The sequence below is a fragment of the Copadichromis virginalis genome, linkage group LG10 (genome assembly GCF_057382275.1).
Source record: "Copadichromis virginalis isolate Kocher_CV1m ecotype Utaka linkage group LG10, C_Virginalis_male_GT1.1, whole genome shotgun sequence".
Lineage (NCBI taxonomy): Eukaryota > Metazoa > Chordata > Actinopteri > Cichliformes > Cichlidae > Copadichromis > Copadichromis virginalis.
This window is the reverse complement of record NC_140627.1, coordinates 15043671-15062668: the sequence shown is the minus strand read 5'-3', so window position 1 is coordinate 15062668 and position 18998 is coordinate 15043671. Positions and strand designations below refer to the sequence as shown.

At 42.6% G+C, this 18998-nt stretch overlaps 3 protein-coding genes across 3 annotated transcripts; 1 reads left to right on the top strand and 2 right to left on the bottom strand.

Moving 5' to 3' along the window:
* Window positions 1-921: 921 nt before the first annotated feature.
* Window positions 922-2051, bottom strand: LOC146700065 (uncharacterized). Its single transcript, XM_085470101.1, has 3 exons — window positions 1579-2051; window positions 1287-1427; window positions 922-1152 (listed from the first exon to the last, which is right to left on the bottom strand). The coding sequence occupies exons 1-3, from the start codon at window positions 1817-1819 to the stop codon at window positions 1097-1099; spliced, it is 438 nt and encodes a 145-aa protein (XP_085326227.1). The 5' UTR covers window positions 1820-2051; the 3' UTR covers window positions 922-1096.
* A 21-nt stretch (window positions 2052-2072) lies between these two features.
* Window positions 2073-10111, top strand: kif20a (kinesin family member 20A). The gene is made up of 19 exons (XM_085470099.1): window positions 2073-2196; window positions 3270-3444; window positions 3917-4027; window positions 4121-4240; window positions 4431-4569; window positions 4690-4865; window positions 5093-5186; window positions 5428-5640; window positions 6024-6135; window positions 6229-6303; window positions 6410-6553; window positions 6849-7017; window positions 7112-7264; window positions 7440-7579; window positions 7769-7871; window positions 7986-8184; window positions 8271-8362; window positions 8467-8604; window positions 9095-10111. Exons 2-19 carry the CDS (start codon window positions 3280-3282, stop codon window positions 9470-9472), a joined length of 2721 nt encoding a protein of 906 aa, XP_085326225.1. The 5' UTR covers window positions 2073-2196; window positions 3270-3279; the 3' UTR covers window positions 9473-10111.
* Window positions 10112-10138: 27 nt separating this feature from the next.
* On the bottom strand, window positions 10139-18635 carry cdc23 (CDC23 (cell division cycle 23, yeast, homolog)). Its single transcript, XM_085470100.1, has 16 exons — window positions 18317-18635; window positions 17818-17890; window positions 16638-16775; window positions 16459-16501; window positions 16263-16368; window positions 13786-13918; window positions 13395-13572; window positions 13196-13293; window positions 12910-12991; window positions 12588-12741; window positions 12340-12459; window positions 12152-12227; window positions 11988-12049; window positions 11782-11860; window positions 10513-10632; window positions 10139-10429 (listed from the first exon to the last, which is right to left on the bottom strand). The coding sequence occupies exons 1-16, from the start codon at window positions 18427-18429 to the stop codon at window positions 10277-10279; spliced, it is 1728 nt and encodes a 575-aa protein (XP_085326226.1). The 5' UTR covers window positions 18430-18635; the 3' UTR covers window positions 10139-10276.
* Between the last annotated feature and the right edge of the window lie 363 nt (window positions 18636-18998).

The window sequence follows — 18998 nt, the reverse complement described above, 5'->3', positions numbered from 1 at the left end:
AACTGGTGGGAAAATATTTCTCCGAGCATAGTTCTGTTCTGAATGCCCCATAACTTTTTATTTAGGGGGTCTAGATTGATGCCTGAAGTGCATTGCCATGCAAATAATTTTCATTTACTGAATATGTACTTACTAAGTACCACTGTTTAAAAGATGAATAAAGAAACAAACAAATTTTTGCCTGTTATTAAAACCACTTTATAGAACATCAAATCAGTTACAATGTAGAATCAATGTCGTTTATGGTTTACAACTGACAAATTTTTTTACATAAAATATTGACAGCATTTACATAATAACACTCACTAACATTCTGTAAATTTACTGTATCTTTTGAAAAATTATAACTACATATACACAGCACAAGACTTTTAATAGTACTTAAGAGCAAGTTTCATTTTCCCTTGGTTTTACTACCACAATGGGGCACATGTTCACCAAAACGCAGCAAACCTTTACTATCTTATCCTGAAGGGCCTCCTCTTCACCCTCACATTAAAGAAGTAATCTGATTGGCATGGAGGTATGCAGCATTTTATACCTGTTGCGTAAACTACCTACAACTCGCTCGACATGAATTATTAGGTGGGCAATAGCTCTTGTATCTTCAATGTCCTTGGCATCAAGTTGACAGAAGCCTTTTGTAAATGCGGGGATCTTAACCTCTGCACACAAAGATGCTGGACAGGAAGATCAAATGTAAGGCGGAAGAGTGAGTAAAAGCATTTGGAAATGCCACGGTTTCTTTGATGCTGGCAGGAAAGCTTTTACATTGTTGAATAAGGAGAGTAAAATAGCAAAACAAGGTATTCCAGTATAATATTTTACTTTTTTGGTGTCATCCTTTAAAACATTTTTCATTCAGCTGTCTTTTTCAACTGTGATTCACGCGTTCTGTTCTCCTCCAACAGCTGGTTTCTGCTCTGTTCACAGCACACACAATCCATCGGCTGTCTTTTAGCTTCTGCATCTCTCTCTGTCCCATCTCCATTTTCTACATTTGTTGCTACTACCTCAGCCTCCACTCTTGGCCACAGCCTCCATCACGTGGTGATTAAGGTGTCGGTCTTCTGTCATGTCCATCTCTGGCAGCTCTTCATGTAACGTCTATGCAGGCCTCACCTTCACACTCTGCTCCTCCATTACTAAAGCCTGTCAGATACAATGAGTGCATAAGGCAAATGTTCACCAGAAGCCCACTTAAAAGTGCATGACTCATCAAAAAGCTATGAGCTGATTACCGGACAGTGAGAGCATTTTTTTATGTTGGTGGGAGTTGTATTTACCTCCGACTGCTGCTCTTTGCTGCTTCCGTCGCATTCGTCGTCTGTGACGGTCCAAGTTTGAAGCAGGGATTTCGGAGTGCCCCATGTATAGCGTTGGAACCCAGTCAGGATTTGTTTCATCCATTTCATAGGCTGGTTTGCCTGCAATTATGCTAAGTAATTAGCAACTCTATAAATAGAACGCAGTCCTGTAAAATCACACATTGAGATATTTGTTCTAATTTGCTATGACTTCAGAGCGAAATAAAACTAATAGGCTATACAGAGTAATATGAACTTATTTAGAACTTACCCGAATGAAAATGTCTGGAACACACCAACAGATATCTGGGGATGGTAGAGAACTGGATATCAGCTCGTCTCACAGCTGCTATCCAGGCTATACGCCTTCTTTTGGTAACATCCGACACATGAGCTCCCTGGTTTTGCTTCCAGGTGGGGAAACAATGAAAAGACAGCCCATTTTCAAGCTTATTCCCTTGCCGGTCGTGCGATCTAACGTTACAACCCATCACACAGCAAGTACGAACCATAGCGGATATTATTCGTGTGCTTTCGCTCGCTTTGTTTGGCCTACTAAAATGGCACCTCGACCAAAAATCCTGGCCGCACCCCCTCTCGCGACGTCATATTCCAAAGCCCATGCGCCATGCGAGGCCCTGTTAACCAATCAAAGGGAAGACGGCGATACACTTTAACCAATCGGCGACTCTCCCTGTGGGGAAGCGCATTGTTCAAAAACCCAAAAAGCAATCGGGTAAAGCGGCTCAGCTGGTGCTAAGAGACGAGGAGGGTTTGTTGAACTTATACAGTTTTACCTCAACGTTGGCTTTTGGCGATCTATCGTAAACATTAAGCTAACGAGCTTACAGGAAACCAGGCACATTTTGGACATTCCAGGAAAGTTAAAGTGAGTTTTACTTAAACGTGGGCAATACGACGTTAAACAAGATAACGTAATAGTTACAAAAATAATATTAGATTGTAACTATAACTGTTTGACGGAGTTATGTAAGTGTGTGTTAAGCTAAATGCAATATCTACGTTTTTTGTGTGCTTGTTTTTGGTTTTGAGTGACTGCACGATTTTCCCATTTAAAACCAGGAAGCAAGTCTCTTTGTTAGCATATATTGGTACTTGTAGTAGAAATCATTGTTATTAAATGTATGTTAGCTAGTATAAACATTAAAGTGACTCTGTTTAATTCACTGCAATATAGGCTCCGTTTACTACGTGCTTACTGGAGGCTAAACATGGCTACTTGCACATGTAAAGGTTCAGCACTGAGGTTTTTATTTTAGTTGCACTCAGTGCTGAGACACTTTTTGAAAGCACAAAGTCTTCTTGCTGTAACAAGCAGTGAAAGGTGAAGATGGCTCGAGTGATTTTTTTTTTTTTTTTGAATGCTAAACGTGGATTTGATACTTTTTAAATGCTGCTCAGTGTAACACGAAATACCATTTGGATTAAAAAAAGGGAATGAAATTGAAAAACCGAGACTTCTAAACTCGCTCATCGTAATAGCTACAAAGACTAAGCATGACAGGACCTGCTGTAGAGCAGTTGTATTGATCAGCACTAATGCCAAACTTGCCTGGTCTGGTGAAAGCCTGGGAAATATTTCCTGTTTGACTACTTAAGCAGGTTCAATTTGGCTTTAAACAGTAAACTAGTGTTCCTTTACCTGTCAGCTTGTTTGATGACGACACACCCATGTTTAACTAATTCATAGCAATGAAATGCTTGAGCAGAGAATAACATCATTACATCATTATTACAAACAACACAGACACTTGTGTGAGTGTGTTTAGTTTTTCATCTTTTATGTTGTATATTGCTGTTTTTTTTCCAACACAAGCCTATATTATCCTTTCAAAGTGACTTGTGCACACGCCCTAAGTCAAGCCCATGTTTGAAACATTTTGTAATCCCCTTTTAATAGAATTACTACATACTAATGAAAACGTGTTATCCTTGGAACAGATAGACGGGCATGGCGCTGTCTTTGTCATCTCCGTGTGGATGCCCCTCTGATGAGGAGGAAATGGCTGTGTTTGAATCTACAGCAGCAGAGCACGGAGGTTTGGCCAGACCACGTCTACCAGAGATCTCTGTTATTTCCCCGGGCCTGGACACCAGGCCATCCATTACAGGGCCGGTAAGAGTTCCCAAAAAAAAAATAAATCATATGTCCCTCAGGTATAACAAAACATGTTCAGAACAAATCTATATGAGATTTTTTTTGTTTTTTGTGTGTGTCTATATATATATAATTGATCAATATTGCCAGAGGTGTAACTGTTTTTCAAAGCCATAATTTCATACCTCTCTTTTCCTTCAGAGGAGATGAATAACAGCCCCCCCAAAAAAGAAAGGGAGGCAGGGAAACATTCTGTTTAAACTACATCATTCTGACACTTTTCCAGTTCACTTGCTATACCTCTCTGATTCTTAAACACAGCTGCTTTCTTCAGTCTGGCAGGCTTAAATAGGCATTAAAAGCCCAGATGGGTATTGCAGTAGAGCGAGATGCAATATGTAAAATTCTAAACCCTGGGATTGCAGTTTGGTGGTGTTAATATTTTTCCATTCTACCATCAAAACATTTACAAAGATGCTTGTGTGTTTAGAAAGTAGCAGTGAAATCTCAAAGCTGCGATGAAGGGGCCACCGAGAGGGTGAAGGTTTTCCTGCGCATCCGACCACTTACTGACACGGAGAGATCCAGAGGGGAAGAGCAGGTAAGACATTAAGGTCAACATTTTTGTTTCTTCTAGGATAAAAGCTTTCAATACTCTGAAACTGTACTTGAGTCTATTTTGTTTTTCTTTTAGGGTTGTGTGGCTATCCAAGACGAAGAGACCCTGCTGCTTAAAGCTCCAAATGACTCTCAGAACATGAGAGCAGCAGAACGAGGCATCACTCCGAGTATTCACAAGTTCAGTTTCACGAAGGTAGGAGAGTCGTATGTGTAGCTCCTCTTTACTTAAACATACTGTTTCCAAAACTGAAAACCCATTCAGAAAAAAACTGTAGTAATCACGTAATAATATTTTCAGAGAAGAACTTGAAGAAAATGAGAATGCTGGAGTGAAACAGACCAGTGAAGATGTTGTTTTTTTTTTTCTTTAAATGTCCCCTTAGATATTTGGTCCTGAGACAGCGCAGCAACAGTTTTATGAGAGCACAATGAAGGCGATGATAAACGATGTGCTTCGAGGAGAAAATAGACTTCTCTACACTTATGGTGTAACCAATTCTGGAAAGACGTACACCATTCAGGGTGAGTTATTTTCTGTTCTGCAGATATTACTTGGACACATAAATCCCAGGGTTAATTATGAGGTTTGTTCGTTATGTAATCGCACAACATAAACCATGCTTGTCAAACTTTGGCCTGCAGGCAGCGGTCGAGAGGCAGGCCTGCTGCCCCGGGCTTTAGTGTCCCTGTTTAGGAAACTGCAGGGCCGTCTGTACGGTGGCATGAACCTGAAGCCTGTCTTATACCAGGATGTGAGGCAGCTCAGTGCCAATGAGGTCAAGGCAGAGGAAATCCGCAGAAACTCTCTGCTCAAAGAGGTAAACATAAATATGACTTTTAAAGGCCTTACAGCATTACTCTGGAACACATTGTAGCAACAAGGTGAATTTTAGGATGCATTTGGACATTGTGGTGCTCCAAACGTATGTGACTACACTTTGGTATATTTGGCATGTTCTTTTCCTTGCAGACTGCTACTTGGTTAAATGTTTTCCTGCAGATGAATTATGCATCTTCTGATTCTCCTTCCTCTTGTGGATTTCAGGATGGGAATTCTCGTTGCACTGGCACCACCACAAGCTGGGATAGTGGCATCGGAGGACTGTCTGCTACCACTACCTTTGGCACTCAGCTGGAAGGTGAGGATTTTCATTCCTAAATGGAGTCAATTTTCTGCTAAACGCACCACATGCTGTATTTGGAGTAGAATAGTTGGTGTTTGATGAGTACACAGCACTGTTTACAATATAAGAAGTCAACATCAGCGTTGTTTGTGCAGCACATACCAATTTCCAGTTTAAACACTGCTTTCTTTATATTAAAATCATTACTGCCTTAAAAAAACAAAACAAACATGTGACTTTTAATTTGCCTCTGCAGACACGGACAGTGTTTGTCTGGAGCCGGACAGCCTGTCGCACAGCGGAGGGGAAGATCTCGAGGAAGGAGTGCAGTTTTCAATCTGGGTGTCCTTTTATGAAATCTACAACGAGTTCCTGTACGACCTACTGGACGCCTCGCCCTCCCAGCAGCCCCGGAAGAGAGTCACATTGCGGCTAAGCGACGACAAGCAGGGCAACCCCTACGTGAAAGGTAACAGTGGCTCATTCACAGGAATGGAGTTAAAACTAGATCAAAGTATGTTGGCCTGAACTTCCTGAGGCTCATTCCCACCAGGCAGCCGCTCTCATCTGATGTATGTTACGCTTCATCAGGCAGGAAATGATGTTTAAAAACTGTAAATTGCTTCTTTCATTTTCCTCAACTCTACCTGCAGTCTTTGTAGACTTTGTGTTTGTGGGAGTGGAACAACACACCACAATGAATGAGTGCATGAATAAAGAACTGTGCAAAAGATGGTCACGACTTTGAACACTACGTTAGCTTAATTCATGTGTTTCCTGCATAACAGCATGTGTAACTACTGCTGCAGCTCCTTCACGTGCACCACATTGTGCTTCTTCCTGTTGTATCAGACCTGACCTGGATCCAGATCCGCAGCGCCGAGGAAGCCTGGAGGATTCTGAGAGTTGGGCGTCGCAACCAAAGCTTCGCCAGCACTCACCTCAACCAGAACTCCAGTCGCAGGTAGGAGCATGTTAAATGACGTGTTTACCTATTGAAACCTTAATTTGAGTTACACTTGTGGACACTCTGATCATAAACGTATCACTTACACAGCCACAGCATCTTTTCCCTCCGTGTCCTGCACGTCCACCCTGGAGCAAATTCAGGCCAGGCCATGCACATCAGCGAGTAAGTTGGCTTTTAATTACCCAGTCTTGATTTCAGTTTTGGGTCATTTTAACTTATATTGATTAGAGTTTGTAAAGGTGATAATGTAAGTCTGTCTCCTTTTTAGGCTGACTGTGTGTGATTTGGCTGGGTCCGAACGCTGTAAAGATCAGCGTAATGGTGAGAGGATGAAGGAGGCCAACAACATTAACACCTCCCTCCTAACACTGGGGCGCTGCATTGCTGCCCTGAGGCACAACCAGAGCAATAAGTACGTTTTAAAATGTTTAGGTGGTGTAGTAAATTAGAGAAATGGTTGAAACAGATCATCTTGTGGAGCTTTTTACTGCTTTTCTGCTCTCAAGATCGAAAATGCTAAATTGCTATAAATTTTCTTCACGTCAGCTTCTGCAGTAATTAAATTATTGATCCGCTAATTTATGGCGTGTGGATTTCCTGCACTAAATCAACTTTTACAGCTTTTAGGGCGTTTTTGTTTTTTGCTATTGTACATATAAAGATTTAATGACCAAATGGGTTTTAATGTTTTCCTACTGCATCAACAGGTTACGGCCTCCTCAAGTGGTGCCTTTCAGGGACAGTAAGCTGACCCGTGTCCTGCAGGGTTTCTTCTGTGGGCGAGGAACCTCCACCATGGTGGTCAACATCAATCCATGTGCATCCATCTATGACGAGACCCTCCAGGCCCTCAAATTCTCTGCTATTGCTACCCAAGTAAGAAACTCATTTGTACACGAGTACCTGAGTGGCTGGTTTAGTTTTGCGTCCTGTGTGAGATCAATCAAATGTGCCGTTTCTCTTCTTTAAGCTCGTCCACGGCCCGTCCACGAAGACCAGAGTGGCCTACATCCTGTCTTTACTTCGTGATCCAACAGGAAATGGTAATGACAGCACGGTGATGGAGGAGGAAGAGGATGAGAGTGATGTCGACGATGGAGATATCACCATGTTAGATACTAAGGTAACATCCTCTGCTTTTTATGTAACACCTAAATATTAAGCACTTTTATTTCACTGACAAAATAAATCAACCTTTTATTTTGAAACACTACTTAAACCAAGTAACCGTAACATCTTAAATGTGTCAAAAACTGTCAAAAATCTATTGTTCTAACAGCCGACTGTTCTACATTAAGGCTTTGCTGCAGGCCATTGATGTTCTGAAGAGAGAGGTGCAGCGCCAGCGGGAAGAGAAAGAAGTCCTAGAAGCAAATGTGAGAGAGCAGGTGGTCTCTGAGATGATGGAGGTCATCTCTAGAATGCAAGATGGTTTCAGGTGTGTGTGGGTGCTTGTTTGAATCTGAAATGCCAATTTAAAGGCTTTTTTTTGTAATACTTTTTAGTGGTAAGGAGCAGTAGGCACATCTAATAGTGTTTTCTTGGCAGGGATTTGGGAGAAATGTGTTGTTTAACTGTTTTTGTAATGACTACATATAGCAACATTTTATATCTTCTCACCCTGTAGTGAGACACTGGATGCTGAGAGGGCGCTCATTGAAGAGAGGTATGAAGACAAGATAAATAGCCTGCAGAAACACCTGAAGAAATTCTACACCCAGGAGCTAAAGGTCAGTTAATGACTTGAAAGTTTGTAATGCTTTGCATTCTCTGCAAATTAAGCATTCGCAACTGTTTGCGATGCTCTCGCTGAATCTCTACCAAATTTATTTCTGTTCTCCCAGGAACGTGATCAGGAGATTGAAGCTCTGTCTGCTGCTCTTGAGGAAAAAAAGAAGGCAAATGAAGCAGCCCCCATGACGGCGCCACCTGGAGACTCTGAGGGCCCTCGCCGCTCTCAGCGCGTCAGTACGCAGAATGAGCTCGGCAGACTGCGCACTGAACTCGACCAGTGCCGCACTGAGCTGTGCACCAAGACTCAAGGTACAGTCTGACTGGAAGATTTCTGATTATATGCACAAGGATATTGTTCATGATGGCTGACTGATTTGTTCTGTTTGTCTGTGCAGAGGTGACAAAGCTTAAGATGCAGCTAGAAGTGCCAGGTAGTGCTGGCAATCTCACCTCTGCTGCTGACCGCAAGCTGGAGGAGGGTCAGCGGGTCAGTACATGCTCTACACAAACTCACTGCTGCATGTGAGTCTCTGGACTGTTTGAAAGATTAAAATTTGTATGTGTGTATATATTTCTTGTTTTTTACAACAGAACCTGCGTCAGCTGCGCCTCAATCTGCAGAGGCTGGGGGTGGACCTGCAGTCTGGTGAAAGAGCCTGCTGTCGCAACACAGGAGGGGAGAGGCTGCGCCACGCTTTAACAGCTGCAGATGAGACTTTAGCCAAACAGGTAGAGTCAAGCAATGTGCAGTGTGCAATTTGCACATTCAGTTTTACTTGTAAACTAAGATTTTCTTTAAATTATTTAACAGGGTGCTCAGCCCTCTGTGTTCTGCAACAGCTGAGAAAGTATTGAACACATTTTGCAAACTGCATGTTAAATTTCCATCAGTGCAGAGTTTAAAAGCGCTTTTTCCTCCTAGTTAGAAGCAGCTTGTGAGGATAAAATGCATGAACTCTTTAAAAAAAAAAACAAAAAAAAAAACCTGCATTATATTATGAGCAGTTCTCATTTTAAACTGTCGTTTTCTTCTCCTAACTCACTTGCACCGGCAGATTTTAAACTAAAACAAGGTTTCTAACATCTGCACAAAGCTGTCAATGAGCTAGAGCATGTTTAGCTGTTGCTTTTTGCCTCACCTTCTGAAACTAAACAGCCCTCCCTTCCCTCTCTGCTCCTGTCTAACCTCACCCCCTGTCAACTGACTTCTTCTTCTCAGGGCCAGATCCTTATGGAGCTCCAGAACGACCTGATGCTGGTCAAAGCCGACTTGAGGCGGAAAGCGCAGACCCTGGCCCAAACACAGTCCCTCCCTCCCCAGCTGCCCCCGTCTGGCTTTGCTGCCCCCAGCATGCCGGGCTCCTGCAAAAGGAGAGGCTGTGGCGCCGGCGCACCGAGCGACCCCGAAAACCGTCCGCCGCAAAAACGACAGTTTTTCCAGTCTCTGTTCCCATCTCGCACCCCAACACGTAAATACAACACCCGTGCTGCCGAGGATGCAAATCTGACCCCCTCCTCAAGGATTTTGCGGTCCCGTCAGCCATCTCCACTTCCTAGTCCGGTCGTCACCCCTCGTAATCTCAGGGGGAAGTACTGAACTTTAAAGCAAACTAAGTTGCTGTTGTCTTTATAATATTTTTTTATGTTTTTCTACTTTAACTATATTATTGGCATCAACTGAACTGTTAATGCTTTAAGCTGAGGTAAAGCTGCTTAGTGACTGTATGGTTAAAATAGTGCATGTGTGTTAATCAACCTGCTCTGCCTCTGCAACTCCACTTTGTGCCTTTGTGCTGTACTCTCCCTCCACCACTCAATATAAATCCTACAAACACATTTGAGCAGCCTGAATATAATCATGCTTTAAAACTGTAGTAAATTATTTTACCCTTTCCAGTCAGTCCCTGCAAAGACTGCTGTAAACTATTTACACATAAACCGTACCGATGAGCAATGAAGTGAGAAGTCAAATTCCCATTTGTATGCTCTGTGCTGTAAACTTTAGACTGTGTGTGTGTGTTCGTTCATTCATATATACATGTTAATCTTGTCTGTTTGCTCTTGAACATTTTATTTGGGATTCTTTTTGTAGTATTGCACTATTGACCATTAAACCTTACCAAAAACAAGAAATGGGTATTTACTGTATGCGATGCTGCACCGTGCATACTGACCTGTCCAGTGCTTACTGCAGGTACGCTGATTGTTTTCACATTTCCAGCAAAGACAATGTCATGGGCTGGACAAAAATGGTCAGGATTGCTAGTTTTACAAAAACAAATGCAGTTTATTATGTAAATTCCAACGCAGCCCTCGTCAAGATAACCTTCAGAGCAGTTTCATGTCACAAGATAGGTAAATTGTCCATATTTTTTTAAGCCAATGAAGAAGAGAGTTGGTGTCAGGGTGTAAATGAGATGAGATTCAGGGGAGACACCCTCCTGACTGGAGTGTTGTTGTTTGAGAGTGGTGCAAACAGGTCTGCTGAAGGTGTCTCGATTTGATCTCTGACCTGTGAGATCTGCCGCAACAGAGCCTTTCCTTCCTCACGTGCCTGCAAGACGAGGCATGACCGATCAGTACCGACCACACAACAGCAACTAAAACAAGATGCTCAAATCGTACAGGAACACTTACGTCATTGTAGTCACAACAGCGCTGAGCGCAAAGGGATGCCTCATCATAGAGCTTGTTCTTGAAATAGTACTGGCCCAGGTACCGCAGGGCTGTGCTCACCTCAGCATGCTCCAGTTGTTCCTGACAAGACTTAGTTTGGTTAGAACTATATTCCTTTATATTAATGCAACACATGACCTGGAGCACAAGTGGGAAAAACAGAGCCAGAGGGCTGGAACCTCCAGCCACCGATGTCATCCTCTTAATTGTTCCCATTTGGCTAATTAACACACGAGTAAAACAGCAGAAAATGAACTGATGCAATGATGCATTTCTGTATTTCATTGGTATTTAAGTCTGTTTTTGCTTGCAGAGATAACTCAATCTGCTGGCTTTGGCCCTGGGGGGGGGCAACAGCTAATTTTGGAGGCCTTCTAATAATTTAACCAATACTTGGGTCAAGATTTTCATTGCTCTGGACATTATTTATTAATACACACAAAGTATTAAAAGCTAAATTGTTGCAGAACAATAGCTAAGTTATGTTAGTCATGTGACACGTTCCTCTACACAGGCTTCACTTGCATGCAACTGAAGCCTGTCCAAATGTTCAAAACACTGTCAACAGTTTCTCTATATTAAAGAATCGGTTTATAGAGATCACCTAGATAACAGCATAATTGGATTTCCTTCATATTTATGATCATGTATTGTAAGGGTAATGCTGGATTTTGATGACGGCTGAACAGTTGTCTGGAGTCAATATTTACAACATAAAACATTGTGTTAAATCAGTTGCCTGCGCAGCAGTGATAATCAGACAGACACTGTGTGGATGTAGGCTAAAGTTGATATAGCATTTAAAGGGATTATTTTATTTAATGAACCTTTTCACTGTAAACCAGACAATTTAAAAAAGTGAAATGCCTTTTTCAAGATCTGGCCTTTGTTTACCGTCTAAAACTCTGTCTGGTCCCCAGGAAAAGAAACATGCTGGCCCATTTTTGTTTGTAGTAGATAAAATGAAACCCATTAATGATTGCCGATTCCAAATCCACACGCATTAATAGACTGGATCTAAAGCCCCTTCAGTGACGCTGGGAGACAAAACCTGGATTACAGTTTACCAAGTCATCTTTGCTTGCCAGTCAGGCTCTATCACATGAAACAAATTAATAATAATACATAATAATAGCAAGCTGAAGCATCGTGATCTCACTTGAAAGAGCAAATCATCGCAATCCTAGACCCTGAGAATATGAGTGTCAGAGCTTAATTTAAAGTGCTTACCCCACAAGAGAAAATGTCTTGAATGTAAAGCATGTAACACTGGGCAGCATCGTCAGACTCATTCAGCTGTTCGTGGAGCCTGACAAAAATAACAAACAACCAGAAAAATAAATATATAAAAAAGGAAAATAAATATCGAGCAGCAGATCAGAGCCTCGTTTCTTCAGAGCACTGTTGTTCAGCTCAATATAGTGATAAACACTTACTTTGCCAGTTTGAGCAGAGCCATTTTCTCTACATCTCCGACAGAATATGCTCTCCAGTAACACTTCACAAAAATAAATCCATGACACAAGTTAGAATCAAGAAAAAAGCTTTGGAACTGACTACAGAAACTACTGTTAATTACTGGCAATGGGTAGATGTGCACCTTCTTGGCTTCGGCTTGCTGTGACAGTTTTTCGTAGCTTTCACCCAGTGCGACCAACATGCGAGAGTCATTCGGCCTGAGAAAAAAAACCAACAAGTGTTTATATATATGTATAAGTTTTCTTCCAAAAACCGTCCATTCTTTATAACAGCAGCATGAAATATCATCTGCTTAGCTTAAGTCCAAACCTGAGCTGGTGAGCCTTTCGATAATAGTACAAACAGTAAAAGGGCATCTTGAGGATCTCGTATGTCTGACCAAGACCATACCAGGCACGGTAGTCTCGCTTATTCACTTCAATGGCATGTCTGAGGAAGAAAAAGGACACGAGACTAAAATCATAAATCCGTTTAAACCTCCAGACCTGTGTCACCTGATAATAAATACATCCTGATGATGCAGATGCTGAGCGCGACTATGAGATATCCAGACTGACCTGTAGGCTTGAATGGCAGCTGAAGTGTTTTTCATTTCCATGTACTCGTGTCCCATGAGTGTCCAGGCACCGAGACAGCGAGGGTTCAGTTTGAGGGCCCGCTGGAAGTAGAGAGCTGCTTTCTCATGCTGAGAGCGTAAGCTGTAATAGTTACCTGTAGATCAGACACACGACTTACTGCAGTACAGGAAACACTAGTTTTCTTTTACAACATATATTATGGATTACATGTACATAATGAACGATCCATTTGTTTTAAAACTAGCATAAGTAATGTCCTCTTGCAGCCGGTGACCTCTAATCTCATTAGTTCAATGCTTACCGATAACGCAGCACGTCTCCACTCTGTACTTGTCAATCTCCACCAGGTTGTGGGCCAAATAGCTCAACTCTGGCTTCATGCTCTGTGGAAACATGATTACAATCAGCAACACTACAAAATTTCAGTTATGATACTGACTTTCCTATTTTCTACAATTTTTTTTCCTTTGACCCCTCACTGAAATAATACAGAAACTGGCCCCCATGTCTTTGTGCAAACCACATCAGTCATACTGATTACTGACTAATGTTCTTCAGATCTCACATTGCAATTGGCATACACTTACTTTGACATAAAGCAGATTTGAGAATGTGTCCATGTTGTCGATACGATACGGATCCTGCTCCCTCAGCTCATTGAACAGAGCCAAAGCTTGATCAATATCTGAAAGAAGGGGAGACAGCGTGCTGTAAGACTAGGCCCGCTTACATGCCATTCATCAGAAATTCAAAATTTCCACTGAAAAAGTAGAGAAAAAAACAAACCTCTGATATTGTGGTAGGCCACAGCAATCTGTGAGATGATGTAGGTACTTTTCGAAAAGCCAGCCTCTATTAGGTTCTGGTATTTTTGCAATGCTTCTTTGATCATCTGCAGCTCTGTGTACATGTGGGCCATGAAGAAGTCTTTAATCCAGCAGTCTGGCAGAGACAGTGACTTCAGCTGAGGGGAAGCGGTAGAAGCAGACAGAGTCACTTCAAGGTGAAATATTTCTGAACATTTACTGAATATGTGGACCCTGTATTTTAAAATTATTTTTAAAAAAGGAGTGATTTTTTAATTGAAACTGTTGCTGTGGATTTGGTGAGTTAGCTTATGGAAATAAATGCTATCAGTTTCCACAGTTTCTGTGTGTCAGAACATAAGGCTTGTTACCATTTCAATATTGGTGACAAGGTTACTGAGCTCCAGCCATGCGCCCCAGTGCAGTGGAAGTGCATGTATTCCCTCAACAAACACGTCCACGGCCTCTTTCGGAAGATCCAGCTTTCTTAGAACCACCCCATACCTGTGTGTTCACACAGACACAAACATGATATCATCTGTAAGTAATCCACTGTATACGTCTGCATAATGGCAGTAATGTGTTTCACTATGGAGGAGCCTTACTACATGCATTACTGACTATATTAATTTCTGTGTGGATAACACCGTACCTACCAGGACTGTACGGTGTTTCTCCAACAACAAACCTTGGATTACCCCAGAAATTAAAGCTGTCCTCAAGCAGAAGAGGAGGGCCTTCAAATCCAAAGACAAAGAGGAGTTGAAAAGGGTGCAGAGAGAGTTGAGGGGACTGATAAGGAATGGGAAGGACAGCTACAGGCAGAAGATGGAGAACCAGCTTCAGCAAAACAACGTTGGTGAAGTCTGGAGAGGCCTCAGAACCATCTCAGGCCACAAACAGCAGAACTCTCTGCCTGGGAGGGATGTGAGGTGGGCAAATGAACTGAATCATTTCTTCAACAGATTTGATTCAACCATGAGACAGTCTCCAACATCGGCTGCAGACTCACCCACCCCCACTGCTGCTGTTCCACCTCAGACACTTCACACCTCCTCTATTCACCCTGCTCACTCCTCCCCACCCCCAACAACAGCATCCAATACACACTCAACACAAGGCTCCAGCCTGTCTCTCTCAACCACCCAGGTTAGGAGGGAACTGAGGAGGATTAATGGCAAGAAGGCAGCGGGCCCAGATGGCATCAGCTCGAGGGTCGTCAGGTCCTGCGCGGACCAACTGTGTGGGGTGATGGAGCACCTCTTCAACCTGAGCCTGAGGTTGGGAAGAGTCCCACAGCTCTGGAAAACCTCCTGTGTTGTACCAGTGCCAAAGACTTCACGCCCCAAGGACCTCAACAGCTACAGGCCGGTGGCTCTGACATCCCACCTGATGAAGACCCTGGAGCGGTTGGTCCTGGCTCAGCTTCGGCGCCTAACAAGCTCATCACTGGACCCACTTCAGTTTGCCTACCAGCCTGGCATTGGAGCGGATGATGCCGTCATTCACCTCCTACATCGTTCCCTCGCTCACCTGGAGACCGCTGGAAGCACTGTGAGAATCATGTTCTTTGATTTCTCCAGTGCCTTCAACACCATTCTTCCCTCGGTTCTGAAGGACAAGCTGGAGAACTCTGGAGTGGACCATCACCTCACTACCTGGATTTTGGACTACCTCACCGACCGACCACAGTATGTGAGGACTCAGGGCTGTGTGTCGGACAGGGTCGTCTGCAGTACGGGGGCCCCACAGGGAACGGTTCTGGCTCCGTTCCTCTTCACCATCTACACTGCAGACTTCTCCCACAATTCCACCCAGTGTTTTCTGCAGAAGTTCTCTGATGACTCTGCAATAGTCGGCCTCATCACTGATGGGGACGACAAGGAGTACAGAGGACTGACCCAAGACTTTGTGGACTGGTGCCAGCTGAACTACCTCCAGATCAACGCCAGTAAAACCAAGGAGCTGGTGGTAGACTTCCGCAGGCACAAGCATTCTCCACTGCAACCACTGAACATCCAGGGTATGGACATTGAGGCTGTGGACAGCTACAGGTACCTTGGTGTTCATCTGAACAACAGACTGGACTGGACTCATAACTCAGACGCCCTCTACAGGAAAGGGCAGAGCAGGCTGTACCTGCTGCGGAGACTCAGGTCGTTTGGGGTGGAGGGCCCACTCCTGAAGACCTTCTATGACTCTGTGGTGGCTTCTGCTATCTTTTATGGTGTGGTCTGCTGGGGCGGCAGCATCTCTGCTGGGGACAGGAAGAGACTGAACAGGGTGATCCGAAGGGCCAGCTCTGTTCTAGGATGCCCTCTGGACCCAGTGGAGGTGGTGAGTGACAGGAGAATGGCGGCTAAGCTGTCATCCCTGTTGGACAACGTCTCCCACCCCATGCAGGAGACTCTGACAGCACTGAGCAGCTCCTTCAGTGGGAGACTGCGGCACCCACGGTGTGGGACGGAGAGATTTCGCAGGTCTTTCCTCCCCACTGCTGTCAGACTCCACAACAAAGACTTTAACTGAACAAACACACACATCCACACATGTGCAATAACACTAAGTGCAATAATCTTTTCTGGCATCGTTGTATTTTTACTCAGTTGTATATAGCATTCGTATTCTATTTTTATCTTATTGTATATTTTTATTCTATTTTATTCTACTGTATATAGTATATTATTTTATTCTATTCTGTACAGCTGTGTACTGTATTTATTCTTATTGTATTCTAATTTTTGCGTCATAACTTTTGCACTGTCCACTTCCTGCTGTGACAAAACAAATTTCCCACGTGTGGGACTAATAAAGGTTATCTTATCTTATCTTATCTTAGCAATCTTACAGATAGAGGGTGAAGCCGTCCAACTCTCCTGCAGTATGCTTCTTACTGAGCTCGACCCTTAGCTCGCGCAAAGCTTCATTGCGCACCTGACCCTTCTCCAGAGGGCCTAAAACACAGAAAATATATAAATAAGCTATAAAGACTAATACAATTCCTCATTTTTATCTTTTATGGGTCTAAAAGAAGAATTCCTCACCCAGGCTGTCCACAGTCTCATCATCCTTCTTTTTCTCGCCCGACTGAAAAAAGAAAAAACAGAAGGACAATGACAAAATGTGTTACAAATGCAACGATCAAAGTAAAATCGGGCTTCCTATGAAATAAAAAGGAAGGATCAAAAGGACGTGGGCATGCTCGACATCTACAGAATCTTACCAGATAGCGAGAATACATATAGAGGAAATAAGCTTTCTGACTGCGACAGCCTTTCAGAAAGTAAGCAGCACGATCATATTCTTTCAGGTCAAAGTATGATTTGGCCAGTGTAAGTGCATCCAGGTCTTGTGCATCTTCCTGCATGATGACAAATAAGAGCCATTTGAATAACATCATTAAGTTATTACAAGATCATCTTAATATCTACATTGCAAGAACTGTCAACAGGGGGCAATATACACATGTGAAAAATAATATTCTGCCACCTGCCAGAAAATCTGTCTGTCTTTATTGTCTTTTAATTCTTATCAAACTTTAGATAAATTCCAGATCATTATTTATTCATATTATAGTATAGTATGAAAATTATCACCACACCCATATCCACATATCCTAAACGATCAAAATTAAAGACAAACACATTTTGAAAAGATTGTGTGCGCAGACAAATCTTGATATAGCCAATTCCTGTTCTACACACCTGTTAACTAAACAGTAAAACATCAGAGTTCCCACAATGCCACTGAGTGACTTCTTCCTTTATCACAATAGACACTGGCACTGGGGTTTATTTGGAGATTCTACACCTTCAAGTGTATACACAAACACGCAAGTGTCATTGATGAAAATACAACAAATACGGCACTTTAATTACTAATTGCTATTTCGATCCATTTTAGTAAATGTACTAACCTTTTAACACCCAGTTAAAATCTCGATTATACTCCAGTGGCATTAAAACTCACTGATGAGCCTAGAGTTCAATTTTCTTGCACAACCAGGGTGTCGATTTTTCTATGAAAATAATACTCCAGGGAGGTTTGCACGACATCGGACCGGTTTGTGCAAAACCTTAAGCACTCTGGATCTGCAGTTCACTTGCACTAGTATTTCTGGAGGAGTCCAAACATAAAACTAGACCTGAGCCATAAAGCATTAAGGGTTGTCCTCCACAAGACGGGAGTCATGCCACAGGTAACATATCAGATTCCAATGTAATGTAGTAATAATGGAGCTATAAAACACGTGTTTACAAGTGACAATTTTGCACCGTTTCACAGACACGAATGAAGAACTGGAACAAACTGTACTGCATGTGAAAGAACGAAGAAATAAGAAAAAGAAACATCAGTAACAACTGAAACCCAGAAGGGTCCTCAATCATGACAGTTTTACAAACCTCTGTTAAAGGGGATGTTGGTGGCAGTTCATCCTTTGGCAGAGGATCCAAAGCAAATGCCAATTCAGAAGCCCTAAAATGTAAAGGAACAACCGCAATTTTAATATTAACACCTAAGTGCAACATTTAGCATTAGATTTCTTCCTCATCTGACATCAGTTCGTTTATTTCCATTCATCTAAACTCCCCAGTTTTAATTTACTGATCAAAAACAACTGACTAGAGAGACGACCTGAACCAAGTTATACCTCAGGCACAGGCAACACTGACGTTACACATAGTGGACTTTGTCAACACAACTAGTAAATCTACATATACGGTCTGCTTATGTTTAAGGTGACACTGACAGCAAAGTTAACGGCAATAAACAGCTAGCTAATACAGAGACTGATTTTTTTTATCAGTGCTAACGCAGCTAACACGTAACTAGACGTCAACGCTTACTGTAAAGAGCAAAAAGACAGCCAGCTAATGGCACATTATTCACTGGGAGTCTCACCACTTTGCGCTGTGTAAAAGTCCTCTTTCTTTGCAAAGCGATATCACCGATATTAGCTGTTTTTTGATTTGTAACAGATCCCCAAACTCACTACAGAGAGCCGCCATTTTCATATTTTACCAAGCAAGTACGCTATTGGTGGAAGTTTCAAAGAGGCTGTCCCTCTTCCTCTTCCGCTTTTCCTCCAAAATAAAACCCTCTCTGTCAATATTCCGTCTCAAAACTAGTAAAAAGGTAAAAATTGGTAAAAAGGAAAGTACACCCTCGTTCATTTCTAAGATTTTGCATAAAAGGACTGTAACAGTTACTATCGTAATGCAGTGTATCACCACATGGCGGCGCCTCCTGTCTCACGACTGGTGTCACCCCCTTTTTGTTCTTCTTCGCACTCCTCCTGTAATGGATGTTCCCGTGTGTACGCGGACTAGTGTGCTCTTTAGTAATGTGTGGTAGAGGTAGCACTTTTATTTTTGATATTGTAAATAAATGAGTACTTTTTGGAAAGTCAGAAGCTGTTGCTCATTCGCTATACACCTGCACACCTCCGCGGCTGGCTTCATCTCCACCGCACGTTACAGGACATAAAAAATGGATCTGTCCTGGATTTTTGTCCTCTCCTCATGTAGTGGCCCGTCTCTTGTATCCTCCACACTCTTGACACTGCACTAGGAGAAACAGCAAA

What these genes read in the sequence shown, in the direction of transcription:
- LOC146700065 (XM_085470101.1), bottom strand. Translation starts at nt 1,819, where the DNA reads ATGGTTCGTACTTGCTGTGTGATGGGTTGTAACGTTAGATCGCACGAC. An exon ending in TTCCAGACATTTTCATTCGG is followed by an intron (nt 1,428 to 1,578) that starts GTAAGTTCTAAA and finishes GCATAATTGCAG; the next exon opens with GCAAACCAGCCTATGAAATG. An exon ending in GCAAAGAGCAGCAGTCGGAG is followed by an intron (nt 1,153 to 1,286) that starts GTAAATACAACT and finishes TGTATCTGACAG; the next exon opens with GCTTTAGTAATGGAGGAGCA.
- kif20a (XM_085470099.1), top strand. Translation starts at nt 3,280, where the DNA reads ATGGCGCTGTCTTTGTCATCTCCGTGTGGATGCCCCTCTGATGAGGAG. An exon ending in GATCCAGAGGGGAAGAGCAG is followed by an intron (nt 4,028 to 4,120) that starts GTAAGACATTAA and finishes TTTTTCTTTTAG; the next exon opens with GGTTGTGTGGCTATCCAAGA. An exon ending in GAAACTCTCTGCTCAAAGAG is followed by an intron (nt 4,866 to 5,092) that starts GTAAACATAAAT and finishes TGTGGATTTCAG; the next exon opens with GATGGGAATTCTCGTTGCAC.
- cdc23 (XM_085470100.1), bottom strand. Translation starts at nt 18,429, where the DNA reads ATGAAAATGGCGGCTCTCTGTAGTGAGTTTGGGGATCTGTTACAAATC. An exon ending in GGAGACGTGCTGCGTTATCG is followed by an intron (nt 12,742 to 12,909) that starts GTAAGCATTGAA and finishes TCTGATCTACAG; the next exon opens with GTAACTATTACAGCTTACGC. An exon ending in GCTCTGCTCAAACTGGCAAA is followed by an intron (nt 11,861 to 11,987) that starts GTAAGTGTTTAT and finishes TATTTTTGTCAG; the next exon opens with GCTCCACGAACAGCTGAATG.